The sequence below is a fragment of the Crassostrea angulata genome, chromosome 6 (genome assembly GCF_025612915.1).
Source record: "Crassostrea angulata isolate pt1a10 chromosome 6, ASM2561291v2, whole genome shotgun sequence".
NCBI lineage: Eukaryota > Metazoa > Mollusca > Bivalvia > Ostreida > Ostreidae > Magallana > Magallana angulata.
The window spans coordinates 58031504-58057364 of record NC_069116.1 but is presented as its reverse complement, the minus strand read 5'-3'; the positions used below and the strand labels follow the sequence as shown (position 1 = coordinate 58057364).

The 25861-nt window shown below is 36.0% G+C and overlaps 1 protein-coding gene across 11 annotated transcripts in view; it reads left to right on the top strand.

The window, feature by feature from the left end:
• The window catches only part of LOC128186487 (titin-like), a 44785-nt gene that overhangs the window by 5966 nt on the left and 12958 nt on the right, over positions 1-25861 (top strand). For 7 of the 11 annotated variants that reach the window (XM_052856267.1, XM_052856268.1, XM_052856266.1 and 4 more), the window contains 9 exons: positions 1258-2336; positions 3508-3583; positions 5712-5830; positions 7516-7591; positions 18387-19033; positions 21246-21990; positions 22878-23150; positions 23473-23757; positions 24410-24709. In XM_052856267.1, coding sequence (XP_052712227.1) covers positions 1632-2336; positions 3508-3583; positions 5712-5830; positions 7516-7591; positions 18387-19033; positions 21246-21990; positions 22878-23150; positions 23473-23757; positions 24410-24709 — 3226 coding nt within the window. In that variant the 5' untranslated portion in view covers positions 1258-1631. Of the gene's footprint in view, positions 1-1257; positions 2337-3507; positions 3584-4112; positions 4226-5711; positions 5831-6574; positions 6858-7515; positions 7592-16436; positions 16578-16877; positions 17501-18386; positions 19034-21245; positions 21991-22877; positions 23151-23472; positions 23758-24409; positions 24710-25861 lie in introns of those variants that run through there. The other 4 variants (XM_052856273.1, XM_052856275.1, XM_052856276.1 and 1 more) reach the window with 4 other exon arrangements.

Below are 25861 nucleotides of genomic sequence, written 5' to 3'. Positions count from 1 at the left end.
ATACTTAGGTGCTAGAGTTCCCTCCCCCTGTCACCACAAAGGGAGGTAATAAGAAGTTAACCCTGAGTTATGAGTTCACTGGAGGGAGTTGTAAAATATTACCTGGACTTTTTCTCAGCCATCCATCTTGGCCTCACAACAGTGATTTTGAACTGTGTGGTCTAATCTGTTGAACTGTGTGTCAATCCAGAAAGATCTCGGGATTATAATTGTCACTTGCCGGATTGGAGAGACTGTTGGAAATACTGTTGGCTTAAATGATGTATTGGAAATTTTTATCGATATTACAAAAACACATTCCTAAGTTATCTCTGACATGGCCTTGCTTAGCTGTTGGTTAAACTAACTTTGGTTGTTCCCTTTCATCATACCTAATAATTGATTATTTTTACGTTTTGATTCCAAAATAGGTACGCTATATTAATTTCTTTGCAAAAATATTTTTTTTTAGTTTCTTAGAATTTTCTGTCAACACAGACTTTTACACTTGTCTACTTCACAACGGTACAATCAGTGAGCGAGATACAATAGGAAGAAAAGGAACAACCTTGTTTGGACCTATGAAATGATTCCAAGGGGCATCTGGTGTTTCTTTATAAAAAAATGTAGTTCACTTTGGAAAAGTGCATTTTTTAAGAAGTCTGTTTTAAGATTTATATATTTTAAGACATTTTGACCTGTTTTTAAAAAAATTAAATGCAGTGTGAAATATTAAAGTCACAGCATGAAAGAAAATGTTACTCAGTCTTGTAATCTAAATACATGTTGATAATCAGAAAACTATATGACATCTCGCTTACCACAAGTAAAGTGGAAGCTTCTGACTTTCAACATTTTCAACAGGTTTTTTGAAATTACATGGTGTTTTTTTAGCGAAGATGATCTGATATTCCTTGAATTGATCTTTGTACAATTTCATAAAGCTTAATTTATCCTCTCATTTAAATACTGAACTTTATTTGAAGGAGGAATGCTTTAAGTTTTCACATTGTGGTTTTAGTTTTTGAATGCCCTGGTGACAACTGCTGTTATATATATTCAAACGTTTTTACCTCATTTGAATATGTATGTCTAGAGGGATTTGTACAAAATGAGCACTGTAACTTGATGTTCCCTGCAGAAAAAAATAAAAGGTTTTGAAATCTAGCAATGATTTAGAAGAGCTTTAAATATTAACAGTGCATTAAATCTCCATAAAAAATCTATAGCCCATGTAGGTAGAGAATGACATTTTTACTTTTGTCACTTTATTTTCAGGTTACAACAGATCTTGTTAGCCGAGTTGTGGGGATGATACTGATAACTGACAATGAACTGTGAAGATTTCAAGATCTTTAAAAGACTGATCAGCAAAGTTAGCGCATCAGCTGGGCTGGAACAAGATCTATCAATTAGTTCGCTCAAAGAAGCACATCATTACCCCATTTTATGAGTAGATCCCAATTCTCCACTTCAAAATCTCAGACTTCAACAATTCATGCAATTACCACCATTCTGTTTTGTTTCAAAAAAGACTTCACTGCCTTGAACATATAAGATTTTCTTGATTATACCTCAGAAACGGATTTGTTTATTTGTGAGACATTGTGTTCAGTGGAAGGATAATGAGTTTTTGTTGGAGAATGTAGACAATGGCGGAAAATGCGAAAATGAAGGACACCTTTCGTAGTGTGTGTTTCCATTCACTGGAACCTTCCAAACCCGCTACAATCACAGACTCGGACAGACAAAAGAAACTCTTACAGAGGATTGAAGAGAATCGGATCCGAACTCAAAACGCAATCAAAAACTGCAGAGAAAATGACTCTGTGATGAAGAATGATCAAACTAAATCTAGTCCTGGAGGATCAAGAAAATCAGTTTCTCTGTCAAGTAAAAAGATTAGTGAGCCAGAGGCCAGTCCCAAAGAAAGAGGAAGAAGTAGATCTAAGGAAAGGTCATCTGAGGATTCCAGTAGGTCAAGGTCACAGCATAGTGATGACCCTGAAGGTTGTCATGTGAACCACTGTATCAATGGAAGGTCAGATGTGCCTCTCTCTGGATCAAGTGTTTTGCTAAGTCCAGACACTGCTGAGTCTTTAGATAGTACAAAGACAAAAGGAGTGGCCACAGAGCAGAAAGAGCAATCAAGGAGAAAGTCATCTCGGTCCAGAGACAGGCTGAGTGTGAATGACCTCTCAGTCAGACCCCAGGCAGCTCCCAGAATGTCACGGAGTGTGTCGGATCCAGGAGGGGGTCAAGACAGCTACACAGGGGTGATCCGGAGTGTCTCCCAGGGGTCAGAGGGTCACGAGACAGAGGAGTGGAGGGCGGAGCTGAGTAGCCTACAGGAAAAGGTGCGGTCTGTTTTATCCGTCAGATCTGGTCCCAGGGCCTTAAATCTTAGGCTAGCTAACTTTTGGTCCCTGCAGTCTCACTTTTTCACTACCAATACAAATGTACATGTATATATTCATTTTGAAAAAGTGAGACCAAGATCAAAAGTAGGCTCATCTAAGTTTTATGGCTGCAGAGCCAGGTCCATTTTTTGTCTATAATAATGAAAAATCTTTAATTGTAAATGTCTCATGAATGGCCATGATTATCATTAATTATTCTCTTAAATCAAATAAGTGATACTTATTTAACAACCAGGATATATGGTAAATGTGCTAAGACTGTCTTTTAAGTGCTAGGTTCTTTGTGGCACCAACTTTACTGTTATGAATTGTCCTTTATCTGGAACTTGTGACGGCACTTTTTTCATCATGTTTAATTTAAACATTGTGCTATGAATCTTATTTGATTAACCCTTTGTGCCTTGCCATTGGTGATCAAATGGACAAGTCAAGCATTCCAAGAGGGATAACTCTAGCATTGCTATGTACTACCTGTGAGCTTCACTGCTGGATACTAGTATATAGTGAATCAAAGCAGAAATAACAAAAAACACTCAAATTGACGATTTTTATTAATGTTCAATGAAAGAGTTGTAATAATACAAAACCGTACATGGACTATAGATAAAATAAACCTTTGTTTGCCCCAGTTGTAACATTATATGGATTCAAAGTGTCTGTTCAATTACTGTACATGCATGTAAGTGTTGAAGTCCAAACATGTTACCTGTTTGAGAGATAATTCTTGATAACTGTTAAATGATCTTAGAAGTGGAAAATGGGTATAGGTTTTGTCATGTAACTACCTTGAGGATAGGTATATCGATATCTACCTGTGTGGGTGGTGCGGACTTGAAGTCATTGTGCCCCAATCAACATGCTTTTTAAATTACATAAGTGTATGGGGGTCTTACTCATTGTGGTATTTCAGATATGTTGAATTTCTTACATTTAAAATATAGTAGACAATAGGTGTGAATATAGATCTATCACCATTCAGATCTTTAATGGGATCGGCACCTCCCCCACGGTCTGAGTGTTTTTTCGTCAACATGTTGATTTTTGTAAACAATAATTTAAATGCTGTTAATTACGTACAATAAACTATTTATCTTTTGCCTGTTTGTAGTTGAGGAAATGTTCAGATTTCACAGAGAGAAGAAACATCAGAGATAAAATTCGGAAACTGCGAGAAAAGAAACAGGGTAAATTATCTTTTTCGATTTTAAATTTTCCTTTTTCTCATACACTGATTAATTTTGAATGACAGGCTGTCTTGTGTTTGTGTATTGGAAATTCTTCAGTGACAATGATGACGTCCAGGGCTGTCAAACTGAATTTAAAATTATATCTGGCATGAATTAAATGCCATCTTTGCAGGAGTCCGTTTATGATCTCATTTCATTGCATTAAATCAATTTAGCGTACGCTTTAATGTTTAGGGTAGCCTTTTAACTGACTGACAGTATTTTACGGTGAAGGGCTGTAGATGTACGGTTATCAAATTCCTGGCACCAAATCAGACCCCTGACACTTTGATGTCTTCTGATGAAGAGTATTGTCTTATAAACAAGGGACACAACTCCAAATCATGCCGATCAGACATCTAAGATAAGAAGTTTACGACCCTAAACCCACTCAAAACATCTACCTCCATTCAAACAGCCCATAAGCACACGTGTGCATTAAATGATTAAGCATTTGCTAATTTATTGTAGGTATTCTTTTGTCTGTTTAGCATGGAAGTTCCAAACAATTATATTTAGATTATTCGGTTAATGACAAATTGATTTTCATATAATTTGTTTGAATAAGTCAGGAGTGAACAGATATGGTTCTCCTTAAAGGTAAAATTATTATTATTACTAATTTACATTTTATTTGTATATCCCATTTTTACACTGAATTGTCAAATTATTTCATTTAGTATTTCTTTAGTTGTTTTTCCTTTAAATGAAATATTTTGTGTACTTTGAAATTACTGAATTTGTAAAGATCAAGGATCCATCATAGACAATTATTATCATTGTTGATTGTGTTACAATAGAAACGGTACGTAAGCTAATACTGTCACATGGTTTAGATGTAACATGACAGACACGTGTATAAAACATGATAAAATGGGAATTTTTATATTGTTGAATAAATTCATCTTTGCTGAACAAAATCGCCATCAGTGTCACTGAGGCTGTCATTATGGGGCTTTTGAAGTTTCACTCTGTTAAACTGATATGTTGGTTGTCAAACACTTCAGCTTTCCTTTCTTTACTTTATGATGCCATAAAATCAGAAAGCTTTTAATAGAGTTTCTTAATATTGCTCTGTTTTATGACCACATAATTTGGATAGAACACTCGATAAAATTCCTGTTAAAAAAAGGTGAATATTTGTCAAGCTGTTAGGCCCTACTAGGTCTGAGGGCTAATTATAGGGTTCACCCTAGATGCATTGAATTATCCGATCTCAAATGGGAGGTTATTACAGAATTCCGAGGAACTTTCTGATGACAATTCCTTGTCAACCTATTTGTAGAAGAAATGCTCTATATCATTTTAAAGAAATTAGGTCTTGGATTTTAACATTAATGACAGAGGGATTTCTGATTTGAGACAATTGGAGACAATTGGTATGTTTGAAGTAGGAATATTAGCCCCAGTTATCTAGAAATTGATCATCTGCAATTTGTCAGTCACAGCATAAACTGATAGACTGACAGTCATTATACACCATTATACACACGATATCTATTCATTTTGAAATATTGAGAAAAATTAAACCGTTTAACTCTATTGCCTAACATGAGTTTGTAAGTTTATTATTTTTCTAGGGATTAATTTTATAAAAGTACATGTACCAAGTATGAATGTTAACAGGGTTATTCTTGTCTTTGGTTATTTTAACACAGATTATAATTCATAATATTTCATTTGCGTTACTATTTGAAGTTAGCCCTGCGTTTAATTTGCTAACGGTTAATCTGGGTTTGTAAAACCAAATTAAAAGAATTGAATTTTAATTACTTATCAAGTATTATTTTTAATATTTAATAACAATGATCTCTATCTATATTAAATGTAATATAGTAATATATATTTCAGTGTATACATCATTTTATTTTTATGTCCTTAAGAGTATTGATCCCTGTAATTTCCAAAAATGTGGTCTCTGACAAAAAAAAATGGGGGCTTACGAAAAGGGAGATGATGAAATAACTACCGATATATGTACAATATAAGATATAAAAGAATCACAAAAATTCCTGAAAATGTGTAAATTAGATTGTTAAGATCTGATGATGGATTGCTAGATGGGAGTTTTTATATCTAATTTCAGAGCTGAACGTTGCAGAGATGGGTCGGTGCTCTCCCCCTCAGTGTGGGCGTGGCAGTGACATGACAGAGAAGCTCCGAGAACTAGACTCGATCCAGGACATCCCAGAACTCAGAAAACTGGTAGGTTCCTATTGCAGTCTTGTCCGAGTCCAAATTCTCAGCCATTCTATGGAATCATTCAAATATTATTTATATATTTATCATAAATTTTATGGCTACCCCTCACTTATCAATTAACATGTCCAACAAATTATGAAATTTCTTCATACATGTATAAGTATTTCGATGAATTTTTTATCCATACAATTCTACAAAAAAATGCCCCCCCACAAATTTAAATGATCCAGAGTTTGTAACATCTAGCTGGGAGTTGGTTGATCAGGTATTGTCCGACACAATACAGCATGTAAAAAATAGTCCCTAGACAACGGCCATATAACTAAATACAGGCTTACTACATGCAGACAAGGGTCTATTTCTGTCAGAGAAGGAGTGCTTGGGAAGTAAAGGGACACTTTGAATCGTTTCTGCTCAATTGAATGTGTTTTGAAATTCATACTTGGACTTCACACATTTAAAGTCTAAGGGGATAAATGTTTTAATCACAGATTGAACTTTCTTTAGAAATATAAGTACACTTTATGTATAACTTTTTCAAAACTCCCCAATTTGTTCTGGTCAGCATGAAAGGAACACATGATAAAATGAAATACATGTATAAACAGTTATTGTGTGTAAGCCCCTTGTTCTATAGACAGACAGGGGAAATCAGAGTCAACCAAAATGAATGAAAAAGAAGAGATCGAGAATTTTAAATGGGATTATTGAAATCCCTTTTGGGGTCCTAAATACTTGGCCATTTAAACATATATACAGTAATTATTAGGAGATAGAACGGGTCGTGAAGAATGGAAACTGAATTGCAAAAGTCATGGAGTGTTTTAAATGTCTTCAGAAACCTTCAACCTTGACTGTTTAATTTGTGGAACTATGGCTAATTATAAGAGAGTTTTGTGTCATTTTCTCTTGCTTTATTGACTGGGATCAGTTTGTGGGGATGTATCCGGGAGAACTACATCGTAGACATAGTGTGGATATACAGGATCTGTGTGGGAAAATCAACTCCACTATGTCCGTAAATTCTCAGGTAGGGACAAACTCCGTAGAGTATCATTGCAGGAACTGGTCAAATCAGGATTCCTTTTCTATGGGGCCATAAGGAGATAATACGATGATAGAATTCCTTAAAAAATTTTAATTTCACATTCGTTATCTTGCGAGTTTCGAATAGATGAGAGTATTTTGTGTGACCATGTAAACAAATCACTTTCGTGAACATTGGTCTCTGATCATCGCATGTCCTCAAAAACTGTTGACAGCTGATTCAATATCATTATTATTGATTATTGATTTGGCAGGGCTTCAGTTTTGTATGTGATCAAGTACACTATCAATGGGGATGTTCTCAGATCTGAATAAAGATCCTCTCAGTGTAAGAGTTAAACTTTGGCCACAGCCCAGCTAGCGAGTTTTGTCTCTGCTTTGGAAAGTCTGAATAAGACCTGTCATCTGCTGTTTTTTCTGCGCTATCAAACGCACTAGTGTTTAAAATATAAGGGGTAGAACATGCAACTCTCAAAGTCTTTTGAAAAACTCTTCACTTGAACCAACTCACCAAAAACATTCAATAAATTTTTGACAACTTGTGTTAGCTGGTATGACATTATGTTAAGACTGTATTATTTTGGCCCCTCAGACATGTAGCTATTTTATGTTCTGAGCTTATTTTGTGATTGTAATTTCAGCTGAGTGAGACCAACGATTACGATGAGAAGAAACAAATTCGCCTCGCCCTTCGTCAGCTTCGACAACGAGACAAAGGTAGGATACATATCTGTGTTACTGAATTGGCAGTAACTGTCAAAAGGGAGAGAATTTCATCACTTCAAATTTTTTGAAAATCAGAGGAAGAGTTAGAAGGATTGTCCCGTCCCTTATAATCTGCATTAATTACCAATATTAAAGTAACAAAAAGCGTTGTCAATTATTGAACTCTCTAATGCCTTAAAATTCTTGAGATAATGGTTTTCTTTCTATTGCTAAACTTTTTGTGGGACAACTTGTGATTTCCATTGTAAATATAAACGTCAAGCTATATTGTGTAGTGGCCTTGATTTCAAGTAAAAAAAATATCCTATCCAAATGATACATATTTTTTTACACTTTGGAATTTCTGAAAATCTCTTTAGCATCATCACAGGTGTTGTTTTTATGCTGATTAGACTTTGGAAACATTAATAAGTGTTAAAATGTCACAGAAAAAGGATTACAGAATGCGAACAATTTGACGTAAAGTGTGAATGGTCATTTGTTTCGTCTCCTAATTAGATCTAGTTCTGATGAAGACAGTTGTGTTTAAGAATTTCACACCTGTGGGTTTTTATTATCCAACTTGTTTTGTTTTATTAAACTGGTAATGTACTGTGATATTGTGTAGAAGTTTACCGTTGACATATTGATGTTATTACAGAGTCAGATGGACAATGCTAAAAGAGGGTTAAATTGATCCTTTTCATGCATGCAAGGTTTCGCTATGATAAGAAAATTTTGCTCCATAAACAAAAAACAAGAAAGGTGCTATCAAACCAACTAATATTTGTCTGTGAATTTTCAGGTCCTCAAACTTGCAATTTTATTTTGAATTTAATATCACATTTCAATTGTTTCTGAGAATACCATTACAGCAAGCATGATAGATCATGTAATTTCTCAGAGAATCAACTAACTGGAGAGCCTCTTACTTTTATGACATCTGGAAATATTTGACCTAATGGAAAAAGATTTTGAAAGAGATTTTAAAAACCATTTTTCATTGCCTAGGGTATAAAAGAGATTTGTAAAAATCAGGAGCAATAACTTACTACAATATTTGTCTAACTCATTAGCATCTTCATTGCTGTTGGGGTATTATGGGTGTTTATTGTGGGCCGTAGTTCAGGGCCGATACTTGTTCGCTCTGTTGACCTTCAGTGTGTATTCCCTAAATTGCTTAGGTGGCCTTAAATTTTACAATGAGCTTAATGCCTCTTGTCAACCACTGAGGAGGCCCATGATGCAAACTGGCCATTTTAAATGGTTGACATCTGAGGGTTAATGTCGTAATGTTTTGAATTTGATCGTTTGTGGACATTGTGCGTAGGGGAGGGGGGGGGGGGTATTAGAGGCAGCGTTGTAGATCTAGAGTGTTTACCCGTCTTTGTTACAGTAACAAAACACATCCCTATTGCTATATTCCTGCTTCGTTTAGAGAAGAAAGGCTTGTTGAGACATTCTGTAAACCTAAGACCCCTTGTTTGGCTTAAATATTGACCGCCAAAGAGGCACTCTGTCCTTCTTCAGAATTAAAGCCAAATTTTCTCAAACTACCATTGTGCTTATTTTGACATTCCATCCTTGAGTAATAAAAATATTTATCAAGGTAGAAAAGTTGCAGAAAAACAAAATTTAGAGTAAAATTTTGAAATATACATCAGAGGAAATTTAAGAACTATTATATAGTTGAGATTATATATAGCAAGAGATACATAGAAGCAAATATAAAGGAAACTTAACGTGGCATTACATAAAGATTAAGGTGCTAAATTACATATTTGTGTTATGCATATGTTATGTTATACATGAAGGAAGATAAGCTATAGGTGAAGTTGAATTTTAATATAAAGATAACCTGTTGGTACCCTAGTCATATTCCTTTGATACAATATAGAAAGTTTAGCCTATCAGCAAAATAAAATGTTAATCAAAGTATGAAAACATGGCAAAAAATCAATGTCCATAAATTTATGTGTCCATAAAACCCTGTCTTACATAATCCACAAAAAATGATGCCAAAATTGAAACATCAATATTTAAAGATGTGAAGAAAAGTGACATGAATGCAATTATATATGTACAAAAGGTGTGTGATAAAAGTCTGAGATATATGTAAATACTACTACATTTGACAATTAACTGATGTGTATATATAAACTGTAGAGGTGTGTTACAAAAGCCTGCACCCAGGGACTCGGAGTCCCTGTTCCAAGATCCATGTCACAATGGTAGTAAAAGTAAGGACATCTTGAGTGAAGAACAGCTAGCATCTGAAGGGTATTCAATAGTTTTCTTAATGGGATGGAACGGAATCTTTCTAGTTTCTTCACATTAACTCTTGTACTTTAAGTCTCTATAATGTAGAGTCTGTGGCTGTCATTGTGCCATTGTGTCAATAATCTAGTGCCATAGATTTCACTTTGTAAGCTGATCTATAACCTATGCTAATTTTACCTCCTCAGATTACTGCATTTTTGTTATCCAACAGATGATGAGGCATAACAGGAATTTTTTTATGTTTTCATTCTCTGTGAAAGTATGTCACATTACCCTTGAAGTTTGACCTGTAATGCTTTTGCTGATAGTTTAAAAACTCAATGCATCTTTTTTAGCCCGTAGAGTGATACATTTGGGTTTTTCATCACTCGTTTTCTCACTATATTAATGAGTTTTGAGATAAAAGATCCAGGCAATATACATGTTTTATCATTAGAACATTCGGTGTACTATCTCTGTTGAAAATTCAGTTTCTTTTAACAGAGAATGTTTATGTACATTCTACAGATTTTTCGTCTGTTTGGCTGTTGGTAGGGATAAGCTGTGTTGTCTTGATAATATTAACAGAATATTTTACCAGATAAGCATGTATCGTGTAAACAAGAAAATCCAGGGGTTCAATCAGAAATTCCTCAATGTGTCCCCATATCCGGTCAGATGGAATATGTTTTTCAATTTTATTGATTTTTTGAAATACCCGTGATAGATAATTATATAGCAGAGGATGATACATGAATGGCCTTGTCTTAGTTCTGGGTTTTGCTACCCTTTGTCCGTCTGTCAGTCTGTCTGTCAGTTATCCATTGATGTCCATTGATTTCTCCAATGACCAGAAAGTATCAGCATATCTCAGGTGTTATTACATGTACCTGTAATTACTAAGAGGCCCCACAAGAAAAAGTGGACAGGCAGGAGTCTTTTACCTGCTGAAACTCTCACCTGTCGCACACCTTATCATGACCTGACACGCTCTACTCTAAATCAATCTCCCATTTATTACATCTTAATGCCGATCACTTATTGCTTGCATTCTAATATCAGGTCAGAGTAAGATTGGACTGGAGTCTGGATTCAAAAGTTTGGGGGTCAATGGGCAATAAATCTTGGCTCAATTACACTCCTTCATAAGCAAACACCCAAGATTTTATATCCATTCCGAGAAGGAATGAGAGGTAACAAGGGAAAGTTAACTGCTATCTGTGCCAAAGGAAACAATTTCCATTTCTTCAGGTAAAATGAACTTATTAACAGCAGTTCACTGTTTTAAGGGCTTGGTTGTCATTTATAGAATTACATCACTCTGAAAAACAGCATAACTGTCACACAGAGGTTTGTTTTTATTTCTTGATTTTTTCTTTGCCTGGTTGTGAAAAGTTTTGACAGCCGCTTTTCAGACATTGAAACAATCGGCCAATTCTTCAAGCAAGCAGAAGGGTTTTATATTATCTCTGAGAAAAATGAGACAAGATGTTTCCAAACATTGTACCGCTTGCGTGTTTACATACCTAATGTAAATTTCAAAAATGTTTACTTCTTAAGCACAATGTAATTTTAATCGGATCGAATAGATCAAGGCTTTTAAAATGGGCCAATTTCAATTAGAATTGAGCAGGTGATGTCCCTTTTAAATTCTCCACAAACTAATCCTCTTTCCTACGAAGAAAAGTGTCCAATAAATCAGTTTCCAAATCAAATGTTATTCCATGCAGGGGTCCTTCAATACCCATTATGCTGAAAAACTTTCATATTTTACAGGAAGGCTTTCAGTGTGAATAGTTATGCGATAGAAATAAATTAGCTTTCTCTCTTGTATTGTATATGCATATAGAAATTTGGCAACAAAATCCATAGATAATGTTGTTAATTATTCAATTTTTGGTACATCAAGATGTGTGAAATAAATTGTTAGAATTTTTTTGTAAAGAACATTAAATAAAATAGGATTTTGAAGCTGTGATTTTTTAAATTAAAAAATAATAGGTATGATTTTTAATGCGTTTTTTTGTTGGAGAGATTTGAGTTTACTTTGTTGAATTACACCTGTAGACAGAACTTCTTATAACCTGTAACATTCATCACTTCAGTGTGATTATCTCTGGTGATTATTGGCCCATTATTCGCTCACATAAAAAGAGCACTGATCCATGTTATCACGCAATGAAAGTCCGTCACTCGTACAGACTGATTGCTTCAAAGAACTTGATGCAGTTCAAACTTCTTAAGTTATCTTCTCTTAAATAGACCGACCCTCAGAGTGATGGATTATTAAAAAAGATACCATATATAGCCCGCCTGTCAATTTGGAGGTCGTTTAACTCGATACTTAGGATACTATTTTGATCCCACAAAGACCTGAATAGGGCATCCCTCTGTCAAGCGCAGAGCTTGCTTTGGCTGTTGATACCTTTTTTTTTGGTCGAGTTGAGGTGTTTTGCTTCACCTGGTAGCTCTTTTTGACACAATGCTGGCTGTCATTTGAATGCTGTGTTTAGGTGCACATGCTGCGGATTACTCTCTCCAGCTAGTGGACGACACAGCCTGGTAAGATTGCCATTCTTCATTTTAAAAATATTCAGACCAAATATATGGTATTCAAAATTTTAACAGCAAGATGGAGAGAAGAAACTATCAAAATTTAGAATTTTTGGAGAAGATTATTTTTGGAAACTGAATGCTCATTGCAATTTGACAATGCTTTAAACACTTATTTTAGACACAAGAAATGCAGAGCCCAATTTTATGTTTACTGAACCTAAAAACTCTTTTTTTTCAAGCTGCATGCAATGCAAAGAAATATTTAGTGGTGAATCATTGGTTTGGACTTGGACATATTTAACTCTTCTTTGAGAGATATTTTAATGAGCACTTCAAAATCTAAATTTGTCTGCAAAAAACTACAGACACAAGGTTGCACTGCTTAATTTTCCTTGGCAGAAAACATTGCAGACTACTTCTGAAATTTTTTTGGTCTCACTAAGTAGCAGAGTAATTTACATAACTTTGCTTATGTAAAATGCTTTAAAGCAATATGTCTTTCACTAATTCAACGATCATTATGATGAACTTTAACATAAAGTTTGGATGTTATGAGACTTGTTGAATTGTCATTGCATGGTTGTAACAAGTCACACACAGGATGTGATATAATGCGAGTCCCTGCAGAAGAAAGTGCAACACCTGTATTTTGCACCTTGCTTTGCCGTTTTACAACATAAAGAAATGGGGGGAGGTTAACCACCTTTTTGACGATCCTTCGTTAATTTTTGTTTTCCTTTAGGGTGGGTCTTGTGTGCTAAGGAGAAGATTCTCCGTGTTAGTCGACATATTCATAAAATGTTCTTGAGACAATTTTATTGTTTCGGGCCAGCAGCTACGCTGTGTGAATTTCTGTAAACAAAACAGAAAAGAAGCAGCAACTCTTACCAGTTAGCAAGCATTAAAACTTCTAATCAGTTATATCTGCCAGCCGTACATTATTGGATTTTAGAGGTAAATATTTCAAACCCATTGTGCGGCTGAGTCACTTCGTGCATGAAGAAGAAAAATCTGATAATTTTAAAAAACAAAGTTATCCAAACATACAGGTCCCTGACTTTTTAGGGGACATTTTATCTTTCTACCTGAAAAAAAAAAATTAAAAAAAGAAGGTCCATGGATTCAATTTCATCTCCCCAGTCTAGGTACCAAACTGTCTGACTCGTTTTATTTCTCTCAAAAGGAATAATTATACATTGCCAAGATTAGTGGGTAAATTTGAATGGAAGATTTAATCAGGGGAGGTTATTTTGAGGGTTCCGAAGTGTTTATCTCCCTTTTGGGGTACATTCAAGTGTTTTTCTTTTTGTCGATGTCTTTAAAATTTATAATTTGATATTTCACTGTAATAAATCTCCAATATAAACATCCAAAGGGAATAAATCTGATATATCACATTCAATTTGCGCCTTTATATATTGATACACTTTAATAAAGTGTATTTTGTTTGCACTTTAAATCTGTCACAAGTAGAAATTTGCTGCATTAAGCAAATATATATGAGCCATTATAACATTAGGAATGCTTTCTTTGAGCTTTAGGTTTTAAATTCAATTGGAAATCTTTCAAGATTTTGGCTACAAGGGAGAGACGAAGAAAAGAGCCATCTTATGAAATCACGACCTTGACCTTGGAGGTCTCGGTAAGAGTGACCTTGAACTTGCATGAGAGACAGATGATTGAGAAAAGAAATTTATTTGTAGAACTAGATTGAATAGTGTTGGTAGATGTGTAATGATAGAGGAAAGCAAGCTTTACTCATTTTCTACTCACACAATTCGGATCCATTTCCATTGAGATTAACCTGAAAGGACCTAATACTTTTGGAGAGCATCGATTTCAGCACTCTATTCTTGTTAAAGCTTTATTCTCCATAAATTGCTGTAAAGCTTTGAGGGTTTGATGCATGTGATCTTTATGTATCAACAGTATGTTAATTTTATTACGTTTCATATACCTATGTGAGTTGAACATACGCATTTAACCAAATGTTTATGGGAATAAATCTCCCACATGCTGTGGGTCCTTAAATTGAACATAAACTAGGACCAACTAATTATATGGGAAATTTGCATTGGCGTATTTACAAGCTCCACAAACTAAATGTATATAAGGTTATTGTGTTGTAAACTGCTTTGATAGAAAGAAGAAAAAAGAGGCTTACAGGGGATACAGAATTGCATGCAAGTGTGATCAGCTCGTCCATAGGCCATGCTTGGGAAATATTGGCACAGTGTCTTTAGTACTAAAGACAGAGAAATTGCATGGCCATTATCTAGACTGGGTGCTTTCTCTGATCCAGTTTTTAGCTGTGTTTGCTTTAGGCTGCAGATCACACTTTAAGTTGTAATGACTGATTTACTTCTTAAACTTTTAATTTGTTTCCTCAGGGGTGCTGGAGTTTAATGGATTGTTTTCTTGATTAGGGACGTGGTGAGAGTTACTTTGAGGGCATTATATAGTCCCATTGTACCAGTACAAACTTATTAACACCTGCAGCATTCAATTTTGGCTTTTGGTGCTAAATGATATCGATTAAATGATAACTGTTTTTATTTTGTAAAAGAAAATGATTTCACTTTGAATAAAAGTTAGGCAGTTTTTAACAACTTAAAGTTCTTATTGTTAATGACAATGATAACTTCATTAAAAGTTAATTGTCTAACCCTTAATTTAGTCAAATAACTTCTCAAAGTTTGTCAAATGTAAATTTTAGAAGTGAATTTTAATGAAAATAAATCTAAAGCTGCCAATAATCAATGAGGAAGTTTTACAGAAACATAAAATATTAATGTTCAGATATTTTCTTGTGGTCACTCGTTATATTCGTGTCTTTCCCTCTCGGGTTAAGTCAAGAGATCCCTGTTTTATCCTTATCATTGTGGGGGATTTAGGAATCCGATGATCAACGCTTTCTCTTTGGTTTTCCCACAAAGTGAGAAAAGATTTCAACTTGTTGGTCATTTGATGAGAAATTTTGTTTACTTTGAACTTGAAATCCGTTAGGTATTGTCCTGTTTTAAAGAAGCTTAGAAGATTGGCCTCTCCAGTCCTGTAGCTAAACAAATTGTCATAGAATTGATCCCTTAATGATGTCAAAGATAAGCAATGGTCTGTAGAATTATGTAGATATTGTGCGATGTATTTTGTAAAAGCCAACATAATCGCAGAATTATTTATGTTCATAAAAGAATTTGATCCGTGTAAGAGGTGTTGATGTATCGTAGCTTTTGCCGATTATCAGATTAGAAATTAATAGTAATTCTCATTAAAGATTAACTTATGTGCATATACTCGTCCATTCCGTTTAACATTCAATGTACTTAAAGACATTGTTGGCTTGTGTAAGGTACCCTCAAAGAAATAAAAACCAATTATCAGTGCATGAAATGTGGAAAGAGTAAAAATAGTCATTTAATGCAGTCTTAAGATCCAAATCTTGAAATTTAAGTATTTCCTTTAAAAGTTTATGCTTTTATTCTTTTGAATTTGCATGCAGTTGCATTTAATGACATTACAGTGCATATATTTTACAACTTTGACTTTCAAAAGAAATGTATTATATAAAGATTTGAAAATCATTTCATATATTTGGCAATTAACTTTGACTTTCACAAGACATTGTAAAAAAGGCATAAAAAATATTAAGTGAGACAGCGTTTTTGGTGACGGCATATCGGTGGTGATCAGGTTTGAACAAACATCTCCTGTAACGGAGAACGCCACTGGTCGCCACGCGGTGCCATCTAGGGGCTCTAACATACATTTATTTTACACATTTTGACAGAAACATGCAGCAAGGCCAAACAAAAATATAGGTGCCTAGGATTTTTATTTTTACAGAGTTGTAATTATGTAATTATTGAGTTTTTTAAAGCATTGCCTGTTATCGGTGAAATAGCACTCCGATTGCTTCACTTGCATGTTTCGTCTCCCTCTTATTTTCTATGAGTCGGAGATTTACAATGGATCATTGAGTTAAACATACAGATTTTGGCCATTTAATTTGAATGGAATATTTAAATACAAAGAATTAAGTATTAACTTTTATCTGTAGCTGAGATAGGTATAAACGGTCTTGGACTTAACTGACTCATAGTAAACAACATGGACAGGGTTACGTATGTGTCAAAATACACGGTCAATATGAAACAATGGAACTTAACCCAAAGTTCTCACTCAGGTAACACTTTCTTGCATATTGTTACTTTGTGGCGGGTAAAATGTCTAAATGTTGACGTCAGATGAGGTCGAATTTCCCGTCTTTTATTACATCAGTTTGTAAAGGTGTTGAATTCTACTGAATAATGCAGCACCATTCATCGGTTCAATGCAATGTAATGTTTTAACACAGTATTGATCGCTGATCACTTTATTAGTTCCCTTTCTGCTCTAACCTTAATTGCCAGTTAGGTAAATGGGTTTGTAATCAGAAAATATAAAGGAATAAATGTGTGTACAATGAAGAGACTTCCCTCTCAAGGAATTTAGATGAGTGAAGGTCTCCAAACTCGGACACCCGTTTCAATTGCAGTTCTTATATTTTTCCTATATTTGAACAACATAGGAATTATTGACATATCTGGTGTACGCATGTTGGTCGTGTTGATTTTTGGTAGTTGGAGAAGGTCGAGTGTGAAATTTACACTGACACAGTTAGGGATCTTTTAATCCTAAGTTCGGTTTGAAGACAGATCTTAGACAATTCTGAGGAATCTTCGTCATTTTTGCCTTTTACCTGTAGACCCTTGGGGGGCTGTCCCTCGTTAATATCCACTTGTCAATAAAGCAGCGGCGGTGAATATTTGAACTCAAACAATTGATTTTGTCCTGGGATAAATTTGATGCAATAACTCAATAACGGAATCTTTGGCGTATTGATCAAGGTGAAGAGTTATTTGGTACCAGGCTGATCATGTGACACAAAAAGCGCATCCGAAATCAGGGAAAAAATACCTGACATAAAAGTGTCGTGAATAAGCAATATATATTTATTTAAAATGTGGGATCATCGGTTTCTCACAAAGTGAAGTGTGAATATGGTTAAAATGGAACGTACTTAATGTAAGAGGATGGAGCGCATGTATTACTACAGGAAATGTCTAGGTAATGATGTATTATCTATATACATGTTTGTGTGTTTTAGGTGAATCTATATAGCCCATTGACATGGAATTGTTTAAATGTTCTGGTATATTGATGGTTTCCACGATGTATGTACACAAAGTTATACAGCCTACTTGGCCTATGAATGGCTTTACTTGACTTTGTGGCGATAGCTCTTGTTTTATTATGACTACTGAATAGAAAGAAGGGGAAAACTAAAATCATTTTATTTGATTATATTACAAGCCGGCTTTTTTCCCCCTTAATTGTGTCTGTCTTTGGTGTTTACTCTTGGTTTGGTTCAAGACGAGCAACCTTTGCTGTTTTTTGTCATGAAATTGGATCAAACAATTGCAGAAAATCTAATCTAGATTAAAAGTTTGAAGTTTCTGAAATTAAGGTTTAAAAATAGTATTGCAGAATGCACCTCAACTGTCAAGCTCTGCAGAGAAAGATAAACACGCTTGAAGATTTTCACCGAATTTTCAATTGGGTTGGAGACAACCCAGAAACATTCCAAGGTATTGTGCAAAAGAAAAAATGCTGGAAGTCTTTCCTTAAGAAATGATTCACACTGCATTGTGGTTGGAGAAAATATAAACAATAGGAAACCATTCCCTTCCTCTCAGAGTAGTCTGACTCCCAGAGTCTATTGTACAGGATGCCTGATGTCAGCTGAATAAATGGAGTAAAAATCCACAGAACACGATATTCCTCAGCAGAGTGTGATCAAAGACTGCACACTGCAGACAGCCTTGATGGCATGACCATATAGACATGCTTAATTTAATAGATTATTTTTTTGTTAACAGTGAAATGTTTTGTGTGTTTATACAAAGACAGTTTGGTTCCACAGTTGGTTAACTTTGTTATTGTTTGATTGTAGACAGAGAAAACCATCGAGACGTAGGGCAGTTAGACCAGAGGCGGAGAAGTTTGGGGTCACAGGTCACCGCGGTAGTTCGGGAAAGCGGAGACACTCCCAATCCAAAACACAAGAGACGCTCATTCTGTGAGAGGATAAGTGAGAATAAGGTGTACGATAGAATCAGTGACAAGAAGAAGGATTCGTTGGTAGAGAACGAATCTCAAACACAAAGTGTGATTTCACCTGTCAGGGGACACAACTTGCACACAAATCATACATTGACAGACAAAAATAAGATACAGTGTAAAAAGAAGAGTTCTGAGGACGTTCTTGTGGACCATAAGCCCCCCATCATCCCACACAGAAGAGACTCAGCTCATAATTCTCAGGACTCCAAAAGTGCTTCATCTTCCAAAAACGATGCATGTATTAATCAAAATGCAAAAGAATCGAAAGTGAGTTTACAGCGCAGTAATAGTCGCAGCAATAGTGTGGTAGACGGAATTCACGAAAACTCGCCGCTAGAGTGGCTCGAGAAAAAGAAGCGGTCAAGTTCCCTCCCGACGTCTGACCGATCTCAACTGAGTACACTCGACATGGAGGCAGCCTTCACCGAGCTTCTGAGTGCAGTGGACGATGACCTTGACCCCTTGTCTGATACTGAGGTAAGGATTTATATTATATCAATACTATGATCATGCCTGTTGGTATGACATCCCCCTTTTTTCTACCACAATGAATTGAGATTGAGTACTGAGCATTTAAAATTTTTCTCTTATTTAAGGTTGTACTGGACTTATTGAGATATTAATGTTGATGAAAGTGCAGTATATTCAAAATATAATCCTGTTTTTTTTTCAACTTGTACAATATTTTACTAGAAATTTTAATTACTATGTACACAAGAAACATTTTGAATAAATGCAACACAGATTTTTCATTCACACTTTCTCCTCACATTCCGCAACTACATTGGAAGTGGCTGCTTATATTTTTCTAGAAGAAAAAAATAATAATCATCAGAAAAAAAGAGGGTGAAAAAAAGGAAAATAATCAGACAGATGCATGCATGTAAATTAAAAACTAATTAGGTACGGTAAATTTTGATTAAGACAGAATGACTAAGAGTTAGCTACTTCAAAATATAACTACAAATAACATGACTATGATTGAGTAAGAGTATCAAAAACAGATAACCCAGGTCTGCCTGGATTTATGCATTATCAGTTTGTACAATATTTCACCATTTGATAATTTTTTTTTACATTTATTGAGAGGTAAAGATTATGAAAACTCCAGTGGGTTTCAAACTTATGACGTGCTAATTGGTAGCCGTCATTTTAACGTATTGCACTACACAATGAGACATCAAAATTCTGAACAAAAATATCTATGAGAGCTGAGTTTTATTTTTTATTTCAAAAGAAAGTATGTCCCAACATGGAGGTGTTCCATACCTCCTCAACAAAATGAAAAAGTAATATTTAACTTTAAAAGAATAATGCATAGTTCATTACTAAAATGCTCATAATACGAATAACATTGACATTTTTAAGGACAAGAAATAATTTGTTTCAACTGTTTTGAAAAGCTGAGATTTGCACTTTTAAATTCATTGGTGGTGTCGTGTTTTGTTGACCCTAATGATTTTATGTGCATGTAATTGATGAATAGTGCATTGATGCAGTGTTTGTTAGAGTAGGTGTAGGGGGTAGTAGTTAGTATTGACGACACATAATGGGGCTTAGAGAGTTAGTGAAAACACAGGGCTGAGGGTCATATGTTGCTAGGGAGGGGATCGAATGGGACAAGACATATTGAATAACATCCAGGCAATTCTGTCAATACAAAACAATTTAAATCAGCGCCTTTCCCTATTGACATGTAAATGTTAAAAACTAGACCGACAAAGTTTATACGATTTCACATGTATTAAAGAAATGTAGACCAGCTAGGGGAATGTAATAAAAGTCAGACAAAAGTCTGTGCACCTGTAATCCCTTGGCTCTAAGAATTTAGTTAAACTGTAACTAAAAAGTCTGGGTATCGGAGACTGTAATGTTACCTGAATCAGTCATCTGACAGGGAGATGTAGGTATTTTATACACTACAAAGGAGTCCTTTATAATTTCATTTTTATATTGACATCAGGTGATTCTAGGGCTCATTTAGAGGTTTAAATAGCTTCATGTAATCATAGCATCTGACATTCTAACCCTGACACCATGTTCGTTTGTTGACAGGTGACCCTGGTAGATACAGGGAATTGATATGTCAGCCGTGGGATTTTATTTTCATTGGGAAGCTTCTTGGTTCCTGAGAGAATTCATGTAGAAAATTTGACAAGATTACCTGATATGGTTTTGCTGACGATCCTAGAATACAACCTACATATTTTCTACCTGAGCTTGTTAGGAATTAAGAAAAAAAAATTGAATTTCATTTCGTGCATTATTTAGGTCATATGTATTTGTTGGTCGTTTTCATTACATAGTTTTATGTAAATGATCCCTGCATCTGTTTCTCCATCAAGGGAGATAACCCATTTAAAATGCACCAATGAGTAGAGTTCAAGCATTGTGTTCTTATAAAAGGAATCCCAAATCTGTAAAAAGCCCTTGTAGGATGAATGATCTGTGGATTCTGTCAATTACTCAAGTGTAGAACTAGGGGTTAATTCAAGTGAACAGAAGAAATGTATCTAATGATAATTAGATAGGCTGCCATCTTTCTAGCTGACTACATTTAAATTAAAAAGTTAGCTTAAACATATGTTGCATTTATCAATAATTTACGATACAGGATTTATGAGATGTCAGAGTTTACAACGGCGGAGTGTTTCATTAGGTAAATAGCATCTTTTTGTGTAATTATCAGGAGCGGGTCAAGTCTACTGAGGAGAGCATCGAGGAGGAAGTCACGGACAGGACCATGCTGAGGGTGAACTGTACCCCACAGGCAGAGGAAGCACCAGTCGTCCAGCCCACAGGGTCTACCATCTCTGTACTGGAGGGAGACGACGGGTCAGTGACTGTCCAAAGTGTGACCCAGAGGGATGACGGAGATCGGACGGTGACCGAGAAAACTCGACTTCGGCGGACAGAGAGCCGATCACAGGAGGAGGAGAAGGACACAGTGATTGAGAGCAAGATCACATCTCCAGGAGGGTCCGACAATTATGTCAAGGACGTCATAAAAACCCGCAGAAAGGTGACCTCCAGGGGCTCAGACTACTTCACAAGGTCAGCTTATAACATTCGCAAAAGGACTGATTTTGAGGGGGAAGAAATAGAGGAAAGAGACTTTACAGTCGAGAGTGAAAATTTTTCTGCTACCAAAGGGGAAACCTGGGGGGATAAAGCAGAGGCTAAAGTTCAACTGACAAGGTCAAAGCAATTAAAAGATGAGGAATCAAAGAGACACATTTTAAGTACTGTTAAAGAGTTGGGGCCTGATGCTACAGAAAGAGCTCCCTCTCCTGCGGGGAAGCAGTTGGAAGTAGATCTGAAGCACAGTGCTCCTAATCGCATGGACATTTCCAAGGCCAGTAGTGGGTATGGGACTGGGTCGGACGAGGAAGAGAAAGACGAGCTCGCTCACATCTTCCACGGGAAGCCTGCAGGTAGCAGAGCCTAGCTCTTACTTGACTTTCAAGTTTGCAATCAAATATAACACCACAGCTATTATCACCATAGATCTCGCTTTGATAAGGTGTTGTTTGTTGTCATCTCTTCATTTGCTAGAACTTTAACAGCCGAAACCTAATCTGCTTAAAGTAATGTACATTCACTGCATGAACAGCCATTTAACTGTTAATTGATCTGTAGACTTACTTAGGAATGATTTGTGATTGAAGCTTAATTTGAGCTTCTCCTTTTAACCATCAATCACCTTCACTCTCATCTCGGAATGTTAATGAGATAATTAGTCGCTGCAGCTGAAATCTAACTTCATTCTTCATCTAACTGACCCTTTCATTTTTCAGATTTTGAAGGCATCTCAGTTATCAGCTTGTTAGAAAAGAATAGTCATGATCGAAAATTGCATCTCTCGGATGTCTTAAACTCTAGCTCTGGCTGGAGAATGTGTAGGCTCAGTGTGAAGTGTCGTCTTTTCATCCCTTGCATGTGATAATACCTACATTATTATAAGCTGTTTGTGTTTTATGGAGTAACCGTGATGGGTTTTTGTGATCCTAACTGTCTTTGTTGATTAGACAATACTCCTGTTTATGTGTAGTGGGTGTTAGAAGTCAAGGTTCTTCCTGATCCAGTACTGGGGTGTTTGTTTTTCTAAGAGGATGGTGCCTGTCCTGCTCAGTGTAAACATTTTAATCCTTTAACAACAGCAAATATGAACGTTGTAGCGAATTTAACCAAGCAATACAAAAATGATATTGTTTCATACAGGCAATTGCTGTCATTTTCTAGGACTCAGGAGCATTAAATGTCATCCAAAGGACATGTAACATTCTTTGAAGAAGTAATGTTCTGTCGTTTTTGTTTGCAGGCTGTCCCGAGATTAAGTCAGTGATGCGAGATGTCTCGGCATCAGAAGGGAAGAACATAACTTTGGAGTGCTGCGTCTCTTGCTCCCCACCCCCCTCAGTCTCCTGGTTCGTGGGGAACAAGATTGTCTTGGTAGGGACCACTTTTGACCCGATGACTGGGAAAGCTAGCCTGACCCTCCCCAATGTGAGACGGGACCAGATGGGGGAGTACCGGTGTATCTTCAGTAACTCCCTGGGGGAGGCTCAGACCAAGGCCAAGCTCACAGTCTCAAGTAAGTCAAGTACAGTCCTTCAGTTAGTTGTGGTAATTTATTGAACTCTAAACAAACTTTATAACACGGGGTTGGAATTTTGTAAGCATGCAGATTTATTACTTACCTGGTAAATGCAGAAATTAACTTCTTTATATTGCAGATTGGCCATAGAAATAGGAAATTGATAACAAATTTTCAGATACCTTTTTAAAAATATTGTATCTGATAATTGTAAAAACTTAAAGTAATACTTCTGCAATGTAATGATTTAGTTTCAGTTGTGGGGTGAACTGACAAGCTCTAACTCTATTTATCTCAACAAAGTGGTATCTGGTTGTAGGTGTCAGCAATAGAGCCCCACGGTTCCTGACCGGTCTGGTGGACATGCTTGTCACAGAAGGTCATGCGGTAGCCCTCGAATGTCAGGTGTCTGACGCCACACATGTGTCGTGGTACAAAGACGGCATCATACAAAGGAACTCGGCCGACTTCCGACAAACTTTCGACGGAGACAGAGCAAAGCTAGAGATAGGAGAAATTTTCCTGGATGACCATGGGGAGTATTCTTGTGTGGCCAAAAATGACAAAGGGGAAACCAAGACCTCTTGTAGAATCAAGGTCAAAGGTCAGTGAATTTATACAATGATTCTGGAATTATTTCATCTCTTGGTTATAACTTAAGGGAACAATTACTGAGTATCTCAGGTCATTGTTCTGCCTGTGTAAACGTTGGTGTTCCCTCAGGTAGTAGATTCCTTCAAATCTTCATTTATGATTACCAGAGTTACAGTTCTTTATGGAAATTCGTGTGATCTAGAATTACGGTCAAGATGTTGTAGTTTGCCTAAATATAGGATAATAACAATTCAATCATATTGATATTAAGTATTTTTAATGGAGAAAAGTTATGTGTTTCACTTTCTGAAGATGATTGTCATTAAGAGTTAAGTAAACATGATAAGAATGTTTTAAATACACCTTTATCAGTCTATAATTAGCTGCCTGTCCTCACAGGTATGTGCTCTTTGTTTTGTTGTGTAAGCTTATGCCACATTACCCATCTCAAGGTGTTGTCCTGTGTTTTCTGAGGATTAAGGGTCATTCAAGGCTAGGTCCCAGGACAAACAAAATGTAATGCCAGGGCTCGGATAATTGGATTAATTCCACCTTAATCTTATCAGAGTCACAGTCGGTGCAGGTCCCCTCCCTTATAGCTGATACTGACCCGACATCTCGCCAGAGTTAGACTTATGTTTCCATGCATTGTTTGCTTACAGAGAACGATGGGGAGGGGGAGGTGGCCCCCCAGTTCCTGAGTCGGCCCGAGAGCAACATCTACGGCTTCGGAGACCTGATCCTCCTGGAATGCGATGTGATTGGTTCCCCCACCCCCACCATCACCTGGTACCGAGATGGCACCGCACTCTCACCTAATACTCGCACCAAGTCGCTCTACGACGGACGGGTGGCACTCTTAAAGATTTCAAAATCTGCGACGGAGGACAGCGGAAAATATGAAGTAGTCGCACAGAACTGCTGCGGGAAAATTTCGGTGGACTGCCTTGTGGTTGTTAAAGGTATGACTGTCCGACATTCCTCTACTCCATATTCTTACCCTCTCTACCCCCCAAAATCTGTGTTGAGAACTCTCTAAGTTGTCTGTTGGTTTGCACTGAACCCCTAGAGGACTGAGAAGATGTTTATGCCTTGGTATGTAATATTACATACACAGGGTGGCTCAAGTGTTACCAATCATGCTAGTTTGAATGCAAGTGAAGTAAGATTAGTGTACCTGAAGGAGATCCATCTATTTACTGGTGGAGGGGCATTCATTGAAAATTACGTATTGCATTCAGAGAATCCCTTATTAAAATGTTTGACAATCTTTTCAGTCTGATCCCAATAATTGAGAGTTTATTGCTGATAAACCACTTTTCTTTGATTAAATCCAGAAGTACCCAATTATTGTATTAGATTTCATTCTTGTTAAGGTATTGAAGCATTAGCAGTGTATTGAACCTGTTGGCAATGAGTAGATGCACCCACTGCAGTGGTGATATCTATTGTAAGCTCTCATCAAAGGACATGGAACGTTTGACAGGGATAATGACACTAAAGCACGATTCATTTACTTATTCTTTCAATGCTTTGTGATTTTTGCAACATTGCCAAATGAAAATTCATATCATAGATTGATAAATATGTCGGTCGTTTTTTTCTTTCATTACATGGTATAGTCGTTGTTAAACTGCTGATATTTGTTGGTTATTGCGAGAGCTGGTCAAAGGGAAGTCATCAGTACATTATCTTATAGTCTCTCCCAAACAGTTTTCTGTATGAAAAAAATAAAAAGATAAATTTGACTTTGACCTGTATGCTGTACATTTAATTACATGTTTGTTTTTATTGGTCATGTAATTTACTGTGGTATATTTGGGGCATTTCTCCAGAAATTTTTTTCACTTTTTTGCCCTACAGGCCAAGAATTGTATAATTTGATCTCAATTATCTTAATTGACTTATTTTGTTTCTTTTAGTGTTACTGTAAATGCATTCTTTTTAATCTCTGATAATTGGTTTAGGTTGTTGACCAGAAATATTGCCTTCCAGCTATATTACTCAGATCAATACTTTCACTCGTAGAGGCAAAATAAATAGGCCGAGGTGTTTTTATTTAATTTTTCTATCAAAAGTCAACAAGTATACCGTAGATAAGTTGACCCCAAAAC